This window comes from Pempheris klunzingeri, chromosome 8 (assembly GCF_042242105.1).
Source record: "Pempheris klunzingeri isolate RE-2024b chromosome 8, fPemKlu1.hap1, whole genome shotgun sequence".
Lineage (NCBI taxonomy): Eukaryota > Metazoa > Chordata > Actinopteri > Acropomatiformes > Pempheridae > Pempheris > Pempheris klunzingeri.
Window position 1 is genome coordinate 19,556,026 of NC_092019.1, and position 13,965 is coordinate 19,569,990.

The window sequence follows — 13,965 nt, forward strand, 5'->3', positions numbered from 1 at the left end:
AACCAATCAGCACTAATATTATTGAGTACCATACCTGTCACTGATTAATTCATTAGTTAACTGATTGTTAGGTCAATACCAAGCAAGAATAGGCTCTCGGGTACGGTACGAGCCTACCGGCGGAAATTAAAGGTAGGGAATGGATGTGTGAATAGAAGAGGCAGAAGAGGAGGGACAAGTGGAGAAGATAACAGCGAATAAAAGACAGGGAGGGAGGAGAGATTGGCAGAAAAGGGTGGAGGGAAGGTTAGGTGCAAGAGAACAATGGCACGTTTGTGTCATTCAGAAAACCTATTAAACACATTTTAACACCCCTCAGGTCTGTATGATTAATGATTCGGAGCAGTACAGGTTACAGAGAGCAAGAGCTGCTCAAGTCATCTTCCTGCATGAGTGTCCCCTCACTCCAGGGGTGAGTGACACTCTCATTCTCCTTACTGCAGAGGGTGACTGGCATGCTGACAGTCATGGCAAGTCGAAGACAAAGGCCTAATGGCCCTGTCTCAACACGGTATGGTTGTAATGGTCCCGTCTCCGTGCTGATTGGCGGTCAAGCCATACTGAATGTTGACTGACGGCTTGTCTAACCATAGGGTAAGTAATGGTTGGTTGCTGCCGGCTACACTGTTCCCGGATCATTTGTTGGCAGCTGTGGTGCACGGGCTAAGGCTGCCAACACGGGGGCACTTAAAAAGATAGGGAACGCGGAGAGGCTGCTTTTAATAGATGAGCCTTGATACACTAACATATAGTCATAAAACATGGGGACCACACCTACATTTCCCACCCCATCCTATCTCTTCCGCTGGCCAAGGTCGTCCATCATGGACAGTGCCTGCCTGGAGAGGAGTATCCCATCCTGTCTGCTTTGTGCTGACGATTTTACACCTCAGTTTAAAAGATTATTTTCTACGAATCTGGGTGTAACTGGCCAGCAATGATTTTTTTTTTTTTTACAGTATGTTACACCAGAAAGTGATGTAACATAGCAACAGTGAAAATGCAATTTAAAAAAATGGTTGCTAAAATATGTTCTCTGCATCTGAAAGAAACTTTTGTGCTACTTGGTGTGATTGTGTGTTACCTTTCTGTCGGACAGAGCACCAGATGGTGACAATAAGGACGCAGATGACGGTGAAAACCAGCAGTGCCAGAACGCCACCTATCACTGCATATGGTACTGCACTGTGAGTCTCTACCACTGCACCAGGATCTGAAACACAACAAGAGAGACAAATAGTGTGTGTGGGTGGAGTGTGGGGTGTATTAAGGAAGGAAATATAGAGATAAAGGGTGAGAAAAGTGCCGGCAAAGAAATGGAGACAAAGAGAGAGATGGATCAAAAATTAAAGCAGGTGAGATGTTGAAGGTTAAAAAAGACATTTAAAAGTGAGAGAAAGAAAGCACATTAAAACGGCAGTAAGACAGTACAGAGAGTGAGACGGGAGAAAAGAGAAGTCGATATCTTCCACCCAACTTGCATTATCACCTTTCATCACCCACCACTTCACAAAGAGCCAGAAAACAGTGAGAATGGGTGAGAAAGAGGTGGAGAAATGAGGAGAGTGAATAAAGAAATAAGTACGTCAGCCTCTAAAAATCCACTCCAGCTAAGCACCTGTCAAAACCACAATGCATTTGGAATGAGTGAAACTTTGAGTGTGTTTACACCCTGAGTAGTGCGGCTCTGGGAAATAAAATCAAACACTTCACCACCAGATGAGTAAAGAGAGATAGAAAGGTGACATTTTTGTAATATAAAACTGCAATAGTGGGAAGAAATTATTCATGTCAACCTCACCTTTTACCAACTTTACACGGATTTAAAGTAAAGGGGAAACACTAAAACAAAGACAGGGGAATAATAAAAAGTGCAGGTTGCAATGATTAGTCAATGAAGCAATTAGTAAGCTGACAGAAAAATTGACTGATGACAATTTTAATAATTGATTAATTGTTGAAGTCATTTATCAAGCAAAAATGCTAAATATTCATTGGTTCCGCGAATGTGGAAACAATCCATTGGCTTCTCAAATGTGGGGATTTGCTGCTTTTTTTTTTTTTTTGTTCTATATCAATTTATATTGAGTATTGGGACTGCTGGTCAGACAAGACAACCAATCTGAAGACGTGACTTAGGAGCTCTGGTAAATTGGGACGTTCATGTTTCAGAACTGACATTTTGTAGACTAAACAATTAATCAATTAGTCGGAAAAAAAAATCATTAATGTAGATCATTATGCAAACTTAAGACCAAGCATGTGTCTGGAAAGACTTTCAGTAAATACTGGCTGACAACAATGAAAGCAAGCAATTTGTAGAGTGCAGGGATGTGGTGAAAGACACAGAAATGGTTGGTTCGAACTAAGGTTATCTGTGCTGCAAAAAAAACTCTTTCACTTGGGACTTAAATACCAAGACAGCACCTCAGTCAGTGACAATAACAAGCTTTTTCATTTTATATTTGATGGCACTGAGGGGGTGTAGTGTAAGATCTGGTAAGGCCAATGGGAGGCAAGGACAAAGAGTTATTGATGCAGCTCTTGGACCTTGACAGAGCGGAATTAAAACATGAATCATTAATCGAGTGCTAACACATAGCGATCAGGAGAGAAAGAGAGACTGACAGAGGAGGTGAAGGAAAGAAAGAGGAGCAGGGATTGACAGCTGAAGGAAAGTGCATTAATTTCTTGGAGTACTGAAAGTGCATCGCATCCCTGCTTATGTGTATAACCGATCACTGGCAAGCGTATGATGAAATGAATATCGGCGCATCTGCAGGCACGCAGGACGTGTGTGACTTCACAGGGGATGAAGAATCAAAGATTCAAGGGGTGATACTTTTGCTACACATGCCACCCTGTTGTTAAACCACCGCAGCCCAAAGCTCCACAGGAAATGAATGACAGTAGTACAAAGCGTGTTGCTTCTCAAGAGCTCCTCAGATGATACATCGGCATCAACCAAACGTTCACCACACTTTTCAAGCCGCAGCTTTTCCTCTGACTCTTCATGACATTTCCACACATGCCCAGCAAGTGAACAGCGCCTACAACCACAGATGGCGGCAGCTGCAACAGAAGAACAAGAAGGCTGCCCCTGTTCCCTTTGCTTCATCTCTCCTTTTAAGTAACAGAGGACACAGAGAGCATCCAAAGGTATGGGAAGAAAGATACCAGTGAGCATGTGTTTGTGTGAGTGTATGTATGAGATAAATAGATTCTCTAGATAAAAAGAGAGGGGAAGTAGTGAAAGAGTGTGTAGTTTTACGCACTCACACACGTACACACACTAAGGGTTGCAGAGTAGTGCCAAGCAGTCTTTCTTTCTCCTGCTGTGTAACATTCATCTGGGAGAATACGATTAGACAACCACCTGGATCCCTGATCTTTCTTTCTTTCTTTCTCTCCCTCCCTCCCTCCCTCCTCCCCTCTGTCTCTCTCAGTATATGTGTGTGTTTGTGAATGTGTGTGTAGGCAGATAAATGTGTTTGTGTAGCATCTCCCAAGCCCTCCAGAGGCCAGCGTCAGTCAGCGAAAGGCTGGGTGCATTGCCAGTTCCTTAAACTCTTAACGCAGATTCATCAACAGTACCCACCAAGCACCAAGAGACCCACCCTAGACCATGCACACACACACACACACACACACACACACACAAGTGCTGACTGGGCAATGTGTGTGTGGGGAGCATCAAACAGCCAGTGATAAGGAAGAGGGAGAGAGTGGGTGGTTGCGCACGGTGCACATTCAAACGTAGATGCAGGGCAAAGGAAGGTTGCAGCAGAAAAAGTGAGTGTGTGTGTGTGTGTGTGTGTGTGTGTGTGTGTGTGAGGGCCACCTGAGAGTGATCAAATGGGTAAGGGAGTGAAAGACACCAAAGGAGAGCAGGGAAGGACGAGGAGAGAGATGAAGGGTAGCAGAGGCAGAATAGTAAAGTGTGTGTGTGTTACCTTTTGGGTCCAGGGCGAGGCTGGGTGTTAGGAGGGTTGGGGTGGCGGGATGGGAGGTGATTGGTTGGGTGGTAGGAGTGGGAGGGACCGTGGTAATGACTGACACATTATCTACAGACAGACAGGGAATGGGATAACACTTACAGACACAACCGCTATTATCTACAACATGCAGTGACATTTCAACAAAGACGTTGCAGGGTTTTACGGCGAGGTTACTACTGCCTATAAAACATGACACACGCTACATTATTGCTGAATATTAATTGAGCTTCCTGGATGCGCTCCCTCTGCATCCTGCTTGATAACCATTGGACGGTATTCTGAAAGACCGCTCGTCTCCTCTAATGACTTTTGAGAAGGAGAAACAGATGTAGAAAACAAGAGCTGGAGGAAAGACTTATTTCAAACATGCTGATCAGCAGTTGAGGCCGATACCACTTCGATACCAGAGACAAATGCTACTAATTATTTTCCCAAACTGAGTGTGTGTGCGAAATGGAATCGATCTTGACCCCTGACTAGTGAAAAGGACATGGACAAATGATATTCTCTGGCAGGCGTCAATGCTAGCTAAGGGGCAAAGAAGACGTTTTCAATGTGAAAGATATTCTTTAAAGCAAGGGCTGAAGAGAATTACACCTGGCAGACTGACATTCATTTACTTGGCAATTGGAATATATAGGAACACATTCTCTATCACTGACACATTTTCTATGGTACAATGGCAGGAGAGACAGAGACATTGTCTGTGACAGATGCATTCCCAATGGAACAGTGCCATGCTGGGACTGTCTCATTCAGTGCAGAACAATAGCTTGGATCTTGACACATTCTTTGAATCAATGGCAGAGACACAATGGTAGGCAGAGAGGTGGAAAGAGACAAGTTCATATTGGCGGTAAAGACAAAAATAATGGCCGACAAGACCTAAAAGGGAGATGGAGCAGCCGGTGTGTCTGCAGCACTTTAAGAGTGAATAACATGCCACTTCATCAAACAATCTCTATAAAACTGCAATGTAGTCTATGAGCTAGTCTTAATGTCTCAAGACACTTGCAGATACACGTGCACGCACGCACACACACACACACACACACACATAGACACGTACAGCTTGTGTTGAAATACATGCAGGTTTGTGTGCACACATAAACCCAGACCACATGTTCATGTTCATGCACACTTGTGTGCTCACTCAAATGCATAATTGGTCATGCGCATGCATGCACACACACACACACACACACACACACACACACACACACACACACACACACACACACACACTGCCCTTTCTGCTCGGGAGTAATTTATTGGTAAGTATTCCTCTGTCTCTTCTCTTCCTTTCTCCCACTGGCCCTGAGATCATCAATCTCTTTTTGCACTCTTCTTATGTCAGCACTATACCTCCCCCGTTCTGCTTTTTTCTGTCTTCAAGCCCAGTAAAGCCCTTTTCTCTTTTCTCCGTAAAGAAATGTACATGATGCGTAGTGTGTTTTGTAAGACAGACAAAGAGATGAGCAGAGTTTTCTGTTAAGTGAAGAGAGAGAGAGAGAGAAGGGGAATTGAAGACTTGACCAGAGAGAAAGAGAAATGATAGTTACAGAGTAACAATTATCTTAGCGTGTGTCCTCCGCAGCTCTTCTCTGTGAGTGCATATAGGTTGCATGTGTGTGTGGATACATGCATGTGTACATGTGGTTGTCACTTCAGCCTGAGGATTAATGGCTGAGGTTGCTTCACAAATTAACTGGACGCTGATTAATTTCTCTTGACTATCATAATTGACCTAAAAAATGTTCTTTCTCACCATTTCCAACTTTCTCTTATCTTACTACCAACATCTCTCACTTTTTCACTGTAAAAACTCTCTCCCCCTCATTTACAACACCTCCCCCCCTTCACTTTCCTTCGTTCGGCTGTGTCTCTGGTTTTATTCCTCGGTGACTACGTTCCCTCACCGCCTCTCTTCAACTTAATTAAGGAGAATGCCATACAGCTGTCGCTCTCTTGGCCGATAGCGTCCCTTTTTTCCCCACATCATATTGTTATTCATTAACACTATATGGCTGCCAATCAGGCGCACAGCCCATGTTATTTCCAGGGATGGATGTGGTGGCACTTGCGACAATGATGTTTCTCCTCGTATCTCATTCTCGCAGAAGTATGCCTGAGGATACTGTGCCACCATTTTGGACAAGCCCTGTTATTCTTTCATGTTCAGTGTTCCTGATTACACAAAGCCTGCCCAGAGCAGCGGTGGGCTGAGCTGTCAATCAGTACACTGAATGTTGGGCATTGGTCAGAGGTCCACTGCTGAGGCCGTTAAGGCCAACGTTGATTGGCTGAAGACTCATTCAAAATGTACTCGGACGTCAAAAGCGGTGCATTGTCATGTGTGGAGAAAAACAGTGCTCAAAACATTTTGTTCAAACTAAATTGACTCTGCATTATCTCTGTCTGGCTTCCTCTGCCACAAGCCCCAAACCTTTCTCCACTTTCATTCTCATTCTATGTTTTTTCAAAGTCTCACTTCATTAAATGGAGGTCTATGTTTTTCATTCCAATTATCCTGACGGCTCATTACAACAGCAGAAGAGACACAGACTAATCCCTGGTCACCTGGTATCCTTCTACATTTCAATATGTACCCATCCTTTCATCTTTTTATCACTCTCCTCTGACTTCCTTGAATCTTTCTATGAAACCATTAGTCTCTCTCTATTCTTCCCTTTGCTCACTTCGGGGTTCTATTTTGCAGAAATGTACAAGCACACTTACATAAACACGCATATAAGTATGTTGCATATATGCAAACTAACAGTTCTTATCTCCCCATCTCTCTCTCTTTTTCTTTCTCTCTCCATCTCCCACACTCTCTCATGCAATTCAATTCTAATGGGTTTTATTGGCTTGGCGATTCATCTGAGTGCAGCAGCTCAGTTCAATTACATAAGGGAGCCCTCCGGGCTTTCACCAGACAATCTGCAACATTCTCCTCCCTGTCACACGCACACGCATTCACGTGCACGTTTGCATACGCACACTCACACACACACACATACACACACACAAGAAATCCAATTTCTCCTTAACAATGGTGGCGCAGAGATGGAACAACCAACAGAGGCCACGTCCTTTACACATTCCACAGATACTTGCTCTGTGTGTGTGTGTGTGTGTGTGTGTGTGTAATGTCTAAGGCTTGTGTGCTCCAAGTTTCATTTGAAACAATTTCTCACATTTATATCATTAGTAACTTTCTGAAAGTTGCAGAAAGTTAATTTCATCATATTAAGTTGTGCACACACACATACATGCACGCAAATGAGAAATATCTCCCTCTCTCTCTCAATCATAAACACATTAAAGCACATGGGCGCACACACACACACACACTTACACACAATTCCATGTACACACAAGTGTGACCAGTCAAATAAAGCTCAGCTTCAATACATCACGTCTTTGCCACAGCCCAGGCTCCCTGGAGAGTTTCCCACCTCTCGCACTCTGTTCTCCCTTGCCAGTATTAAGCCTTCTTCCTTCATAAAGTGGCAGCACCTAAAGCACCTGCGACAAATTTGGCAGCCACTTTTGCTTGAATTTGTACCCAGCGTACAGACCCTGATGGCAGATAACTCTCACAGAGGGAAGGTTGACACGAAATGAGAGGTAGAGAGAGACAAGAGAGAGCACTGGTAGTTTTTCTGCACCTGCAATAAAATGGTTTATTTTCTGCTGACTCATCCTTTACAACACACATCCCTCCAGCGCTCCCTCTCTCCCCCCCTACCTCCTCCAGTGCACCCTGGGATTCCCCCTGGGAATGCTGGGAGCCAACTAAACTGACAGTCCGTTTATCTGACAGGCTGTGGTACTGAATGTTAACCTGCGTCTGACCTCCATCGTCCTTCCTCTCTCCCTTCCTTCCTTCCTCCCTCCCTCCATCTATCCCTCCCCAACTCCTCACTCAGTTACACTCACTTCTCTCCGTGCCATATTCTCGGAAACCGAGGCCTCCTTTGAGCTAAGAGACTGAACTGCAACTGAACCGAGAACAGAGGGCAAACTGGTGGCAAGGTGAAAAACAGTTGAAAGGGTGTGGGGCGAGTGGAGAGAGGAAGAGGAGGTGGACAGGTGGTGCAAAAGAGGTGCGAACAGCAGGCAGAGGAAAAGAAAGGAAGGATGTCGATGAAAGAACTGGGGGGGAGAAAAAGAAAAAAGACAAAGAGGAAAAAAAGAGGTGGCAGAGGACAGAGAATAACAGAAGAGTGTGGAGGAAGGTGGAGTGTGGAGGAGGCGAGTGGTAAGAAGAAAGAAAGAGTTGGAGAGGGTGAAATAATAACTCAAACAAAAAAATAAGATTACAGAGAATAAAAAAAGTCGACGAGACGAGCAAGAGAGAGAGAGAGAGAGATGAGAATGTATCGTTTTTCTATCACCTTTAATTCTTTAGGAAGAGTTGAAGAGCTCTGTTACAAAACACTATTTGAGAAAAAACAAAAATATGTGGGTGAAAAGCACACTGTGGATAAGTGTTAGAGTTTAGTCATCTTAACATATTTTCCAAAGCGGAGTCATATTTATTTTCAATACTGACTGAGGAACTTTGTATTTAATCACCAGAAATTAGCACTAACACCATATTAAATCATCCATGGTGGTTTATTTAAATTTCCAGTGATGTATAACAAACACACTGTCTCACAGTTATGTAGCATTTACAAAGACGCTCGTATCACTGAAAACATTACAGCCCGAATGCAAGGGGTTCGTCTGACATAGTTTGGGAGAGAATTAAGACCACGTTAGTCTGATTATTAGTTGTGACATACAAGAAAATCAAGAGTGACTTTCAGTCGTCTGCAGATTAATATGATGGCTGAATCAACATCCCTGAGCTCTTTGAGATAAGGTTTGAAACAATTTGCCCAGTGGGCGAGCACATATTTTTTTGAAGTACAGCAAACCACCACTGATGTGAGGCTGCAGCAAGAGGATTTAAGGAGCTGATTGCTGGAAATCCGTGGCGCAGAGCGGAGGAGCTGAAGCTTGGCTTATGTTGGTTATGTGGATTTCTGCTCTTTTATGGATCTTGGGCAAGATTCCTTAATTTAAACATACCCTTTATACACAATAAGAGAGGATAAGGGAAAAAAAAAAAGGGGGGGGGGGGGGGGGGGGGGGGCTTGGGTAAATCAAATTAATGACCAGCACAGAGCAACTGCATAAATTAAAGATGATGAAATGTAGGAAAGAAGAAATCGCACAGAGAAAAACAAATGAACAAGACAGCTGAAAAACAGAGAGCAAAAGGATGTTGAGGAGGAGGGAGAAAGACAGAACATTTTTCTACTGAGGTGGCTTTGCACATCAAAGCTCGACATGTCTAACCTTCTAGGATAGTGAGAGAGAGAGAGAGAGAAAGAGAAAGAGGTGGGAAGAGAGGGAGGGAAGTGGGTGGGGATGTCACCTTTCATCTTGCCACTGTTGCCACCCATGATGCCTGTGGAACGCCGCGTGGCGTTTGATGCCTGGCATGCTTGTACAAGAGTGCGCGACTGCTCATTGTGAGTGTACGTGCATGTAGGGGGAGACAGAGTGTTAATGTGATGGATAGATGAGGGGGCGCGAACCAAAAGCAGCCTAAAAACGTTACATAACATATCATGTCTCTATTCCCTCCATCCCTGCTTATGTTTCTCATCTCCAAATCAGGTGCTCGGGTGTGTTGACAGGAGCAGCCAGCAGGGGGGCGGGGGGGCCAGATCAAAAGGGCAAACCTGCTGAGTGACAGTAGTGTGCAAGTAATTAGGCCAAACCACAAACGTACTGGATGTGAAACCATAGAAACCTCTAATGACTAGCCGGCTTTGCGAATTAGCTTTGCTGCTGTCCCATTAAAAACTCACAATTCCAATTTTGGCCTTATTTGACAGCAAGTTTACTCAGTTGTTTCATGTGTGGATTACACATTACACGCATCAAAACCTTCTCTTCAAATGTGCTTCAAACACAGAGAGAAAGCTGGCCAATTTGTCACATTTCATGAAAAATAGCTTTGCGGTGATATAAGATTTTAATGTGTTATTGCAAGGCTCCACCGTCTTCCTCTTTGAGCCAGGGTGTTCAGTTTATCTGGGTCAACCTTCATTAAGAATTTACCACCCACCAGTGAATGTAGGTGCAACATCTTGGAAAACTTGTAGAATCTGACAACAGAATCTTCCATCCCCTCCGACACCTCTTCTCCAGAAACAAGCTAAGCTTATTTACCTGAATTTTAAATGCAACAGATGTTCCGCTGTTGTTTTTGCCAAGTGTGACCATGTCAAATTCAGCGTTCCAACAGAATCAACGTTGCAATAATACTTTGTATTGTGGGTTAACTTCTGCTGTCTTTGCCTCCTTGGTGTCTGTTTGTATCGTGAAATTCATTTTCGTGTCACAAGCTTGTACCTTTATTTATTGCACCTGAAGATTTAAGTTACTCTGAAATCCTTGATGAGAGGATTGGGTCACCGAGGACAAGATAAATGGGTTCTTTTCAAGGAAAGTCTGAATAATGATGTTGGTGACTAGTATCTCAGCACGGTTGCCCACATCTTCTTGTGGGATCAATATCTCTGTTGAATCAATTGCACAGGAGGTTTAGCAGAGGTTTCCTGCTGTGTGCCGAATCAGAAAAACAAATAAAGCTGAGAGACAGATGAGACAAGCATCACGATTTAATGGGTCTGTTGCCCAGTGCCAGAATAGCCAGACTCCAAAGACACTGGGAAGATAAAAGGATCAATAAAATTTAAAAGCTTTCTCAAAAAAAAAAAAACCCATCAAAACACAAGAACAAGAATGGTAACAAACAAAAGATTCATTGAACATAAAATTATTCCAAGCAGTTAACAATTGCCTGCGAAACTGAGACTGGAAGTAGAAAACAATAGAGGAAAAAAAAAAAAAATCGATGGAGCAAACTTTTCAAGCACTTGGAAATGTGAAGAAAACTTGCAACATATAATTAACTGTAAGCCATGTTTACTCACCATACACCAGCAGGGTGTAGTGATCGGCAGCACGTCCGTAGTTGTTCTGGGCCTGGCACAAGTACGTCCCGTTGTGTGATTGGCTGAGACGGGAAATCTGAAAAGTTGGGCCAGAAATCTCTGCCCTCTCAGGTAAGGTGTCATTGATCTTGGACCACTGAATGTTCCTGGGCCTGAAAGGAAGGGGACAGAGAGAGATTTCACATTACTTGAGTGGTCCACTGGCATAAAATTAACTTCGATCGATTAGTTGTTTAAGTCATTGATCAATAGAACAGGACAAACATGTAGTGAACTGCATTATTTGATAATGTTTTGACACTAGTTCATTCATTGAATAATAATCAATAGATTCATTGATAAATAAAATGCAGCCATATGATTGATATATTATTAGCCTCTGACTTGCATGCACACATAGATATCCAAATATAATATTGTTTGGAAAACCTGCACCACCATAACTTTTACCCTCTATAGTATGCTATTGAAACACTGATTGTAGATTTGCACATACTGTCGTTACAAAGGTTACATTAATAATTTGAAAGACCCACTAACGCTTTGAGGCGTTGACAATTTTGGGGTCGGCTAGTTCTCTGTTTTACCGAGAGTTTCAAGGAGGGGTGATCATTTGCATGGGAAGGATGGTGGTGGGGGGGGTATAGGGGCTGTAAGGGCTGCAGCCCCCCCCGCTGGTAAGAGTGGAACACAGTGGAAATAACATTTTACCCTTAAAATAATGTTACCGGTTTCCTTTCGAGTGCTTGTGGATGCATTATTCTGCTGTGCTAAAACAAGAGGAGCTGCTGAATCCTTAATTTTGAATTCCTGAATCCTGAATCTTAATTAAAGAGTTTGGTCAAGACCTGCTCTTTATGGAGAGCGTCTTGAGATAACGCTGTTATGAATTGACGCTATATAAATAAAGATTGATTGATTGATTGATTGATTGATTGATTGAACATCACTGGCTGTAGCAAATTAATGGCACAGAAAATAGGACAAAATAATTGCTTCAAATAGTCCATACCCAATCAAAAAATAGGCTCTATTGAAACGCGTCTAGTTGTGAGAGTGAGTCTGCATGTTATCTGTACGTTCAGCTGCATTTATTTAGAATTTACCCTGGCTTTACTCTGCCCCGAGGCTTTTTGCCTGTAAATCCAGTATTTTCTTGTTTTGTTGATACAGTTTGTTTGTGTCCTGTCCTGCACACAGAGCAGCAACTAGCCTACAATGAACCTGGGGAGGACATTTACACTACATTTTTCGAGTTACTTGCCAAGCATTGATAACCAAACCAACAGCTACCGCTCTCTCCAACTGATACCACTATTCGACTATGAGCCTTAAATACATTTAGTAAAAACTGAGGTGTTAACGGGTATTAAAAATGAAAAAGTGAAAGGAGACAAGGGATTAAAGCACAGGCACCGGGGGCTTCCATAAAAAGAGGTGAAAAAGGAGGGTAAAGAAGCCCACAGGGGGACACTGACATGAGAAGAAACTATAAAAGGAGTTTGGAGAGCGAGCCAATGGCAACAGAGGGCTGCATCCTGACAAATAATGAGGAGATGGATGGTCAGAGGGCAACAATGGTGTGAAAGGGTTGGCAGGAGGGAAAGGAGGGCAGATGAGAGAGAAATAGGCTGTCAGATGCGCAGAGCAGAAAAAAAGCAAGAGAACAGGCAGGCCTAGAAAGAAGGTTACTACAGGTAGAGGAAAGAGGGAGAAGAAGAGATGGGGTGGAGGGAGATGAAGAGAAGGAGCAGGCAGGCAAAATGAATTGGTCATGAAAGACGAGCAGGCAGAGCAGACAGGAGGTGCGAGGATTACAGAGACATCCTGGCGAACAAAACTGTGTGTGTATATGTGTGCGAGTGTGTGTGTGTGTCTGTGTCTGGCTGAGTGTCATAGCTCATGCCACCCTGGCCAGATTACAATCCTGACTCATCTGGGTTCTATAATCCCTCAGGACGTCTAATTAAACCTCTTTTTTGCTTAGTTACACGCACTCCCTCACTTATACTACACACACCAAACGTGCACAAACAAAGTGTCCCTCCGTTCCTCTCTCTCTCTCTCCAACACACATGTATACATACTTGAGCTCCCACACACGGTCATTCGCTCAAATGCTAACTCACAAATAAGCAGACAATTACGCAAACTGACACAACGTTGTCTCCATCTCTCCTCCTAATAACAGACAACAATGAGCGTACCCCTCCACCAAAAGGAAGTGGCATATAATTGGTCATTAATACTTAACAGGCAGTTAACAAGGCCAGGGAGCAAGCGGGAGGATGACAAGAGGACAATGATGTGTATGTGTGTGCAAGCATGTGCAGTCCAGTGTGAGATGAGGGTCAGAGTCCAGAGTGGCCTGCTCTGCCCATCTCTCACTGTCACATACGCGTGCATGCACCACACACACAGACACACACACACACACACACACTGAGTGTCCCCAACCAGCCGTTGCAAAGCTTTTGTGGGGCTATGGCCAATACGCTTCTCAGCCAGTCCTCACTGTGGGATTTCACTTAAATTATCACACACACACACAAACACACGCATGCACACCCTTTGGCTGCATGAAGCTTTACTGGGGAGATTTAGTGGACTTGATGCCCACAGACAGACGGAACATCTAGGGGAGGGTTTAGAAGCTTAGGATCCAATACCCTTCTGGAAAGTGCACAAAGGGCTGTGAACACACTAGGAAAAGGCTTTGTTTCAAAGCTGGCTCTTAAAAGTGTTGACTGTCGATTGGGTTTAGTAGCTCTACACACATAGTCACATAAAAGTTTATGATATGTCTACGCTTACACTCTTACAATTTCTGGTTTTCTTTTACACTCCTCTGCCTCCATCTGAAGCTCTTTTTCTTCATGTCCTTCATGTGATTAAATATGTATCAGTTTTACCCGTACGTCAAACATTAAATGTCAGGTGGT

At 43.6% G+C, this 13,965-nt stretch overlaps 1 protein-coding gene across 5 annotated transcripts in view; it reads right to left on the minus strand.

The window, feature by feature from the left end:
- cadm4 (cell adhesion molecule 4) overlaps window positions 1–13,965 on the minus strand; it is a 140,550-nt gene that overhangs the window by 830 nt on the left and 125,755 nt on the right. For 2 of the 5 annotated variants that reach the window (XM_070835674.1, XM_070835673.1), the window contains exons 6-8: window positions 11,003–11,175; window positions 3,954–4,064; window positions 1,085–1,213 (exon numbers count right to left, since the gene is read on the minus strand). In XM_070835674.1, the coding sequence (XP_070691775.1) occupies window positions 1,085–1,213; window positions 3,954–4,064; window positions 11,003–11,175 (413 nt within the window). Of the gene's footprint in view, window positions 1–34; window positions 114–1,084; window positions 1,214–3,953; window positions 4,065–10,680; window positions 10,735–11,002; window positions 11,176–13,965 lie in introns of those variants that run through there. The other 3 variants (XM_070835675.1, XM_070835676.1, XM_070835677.1) reach the window with 3 other exon arrangements.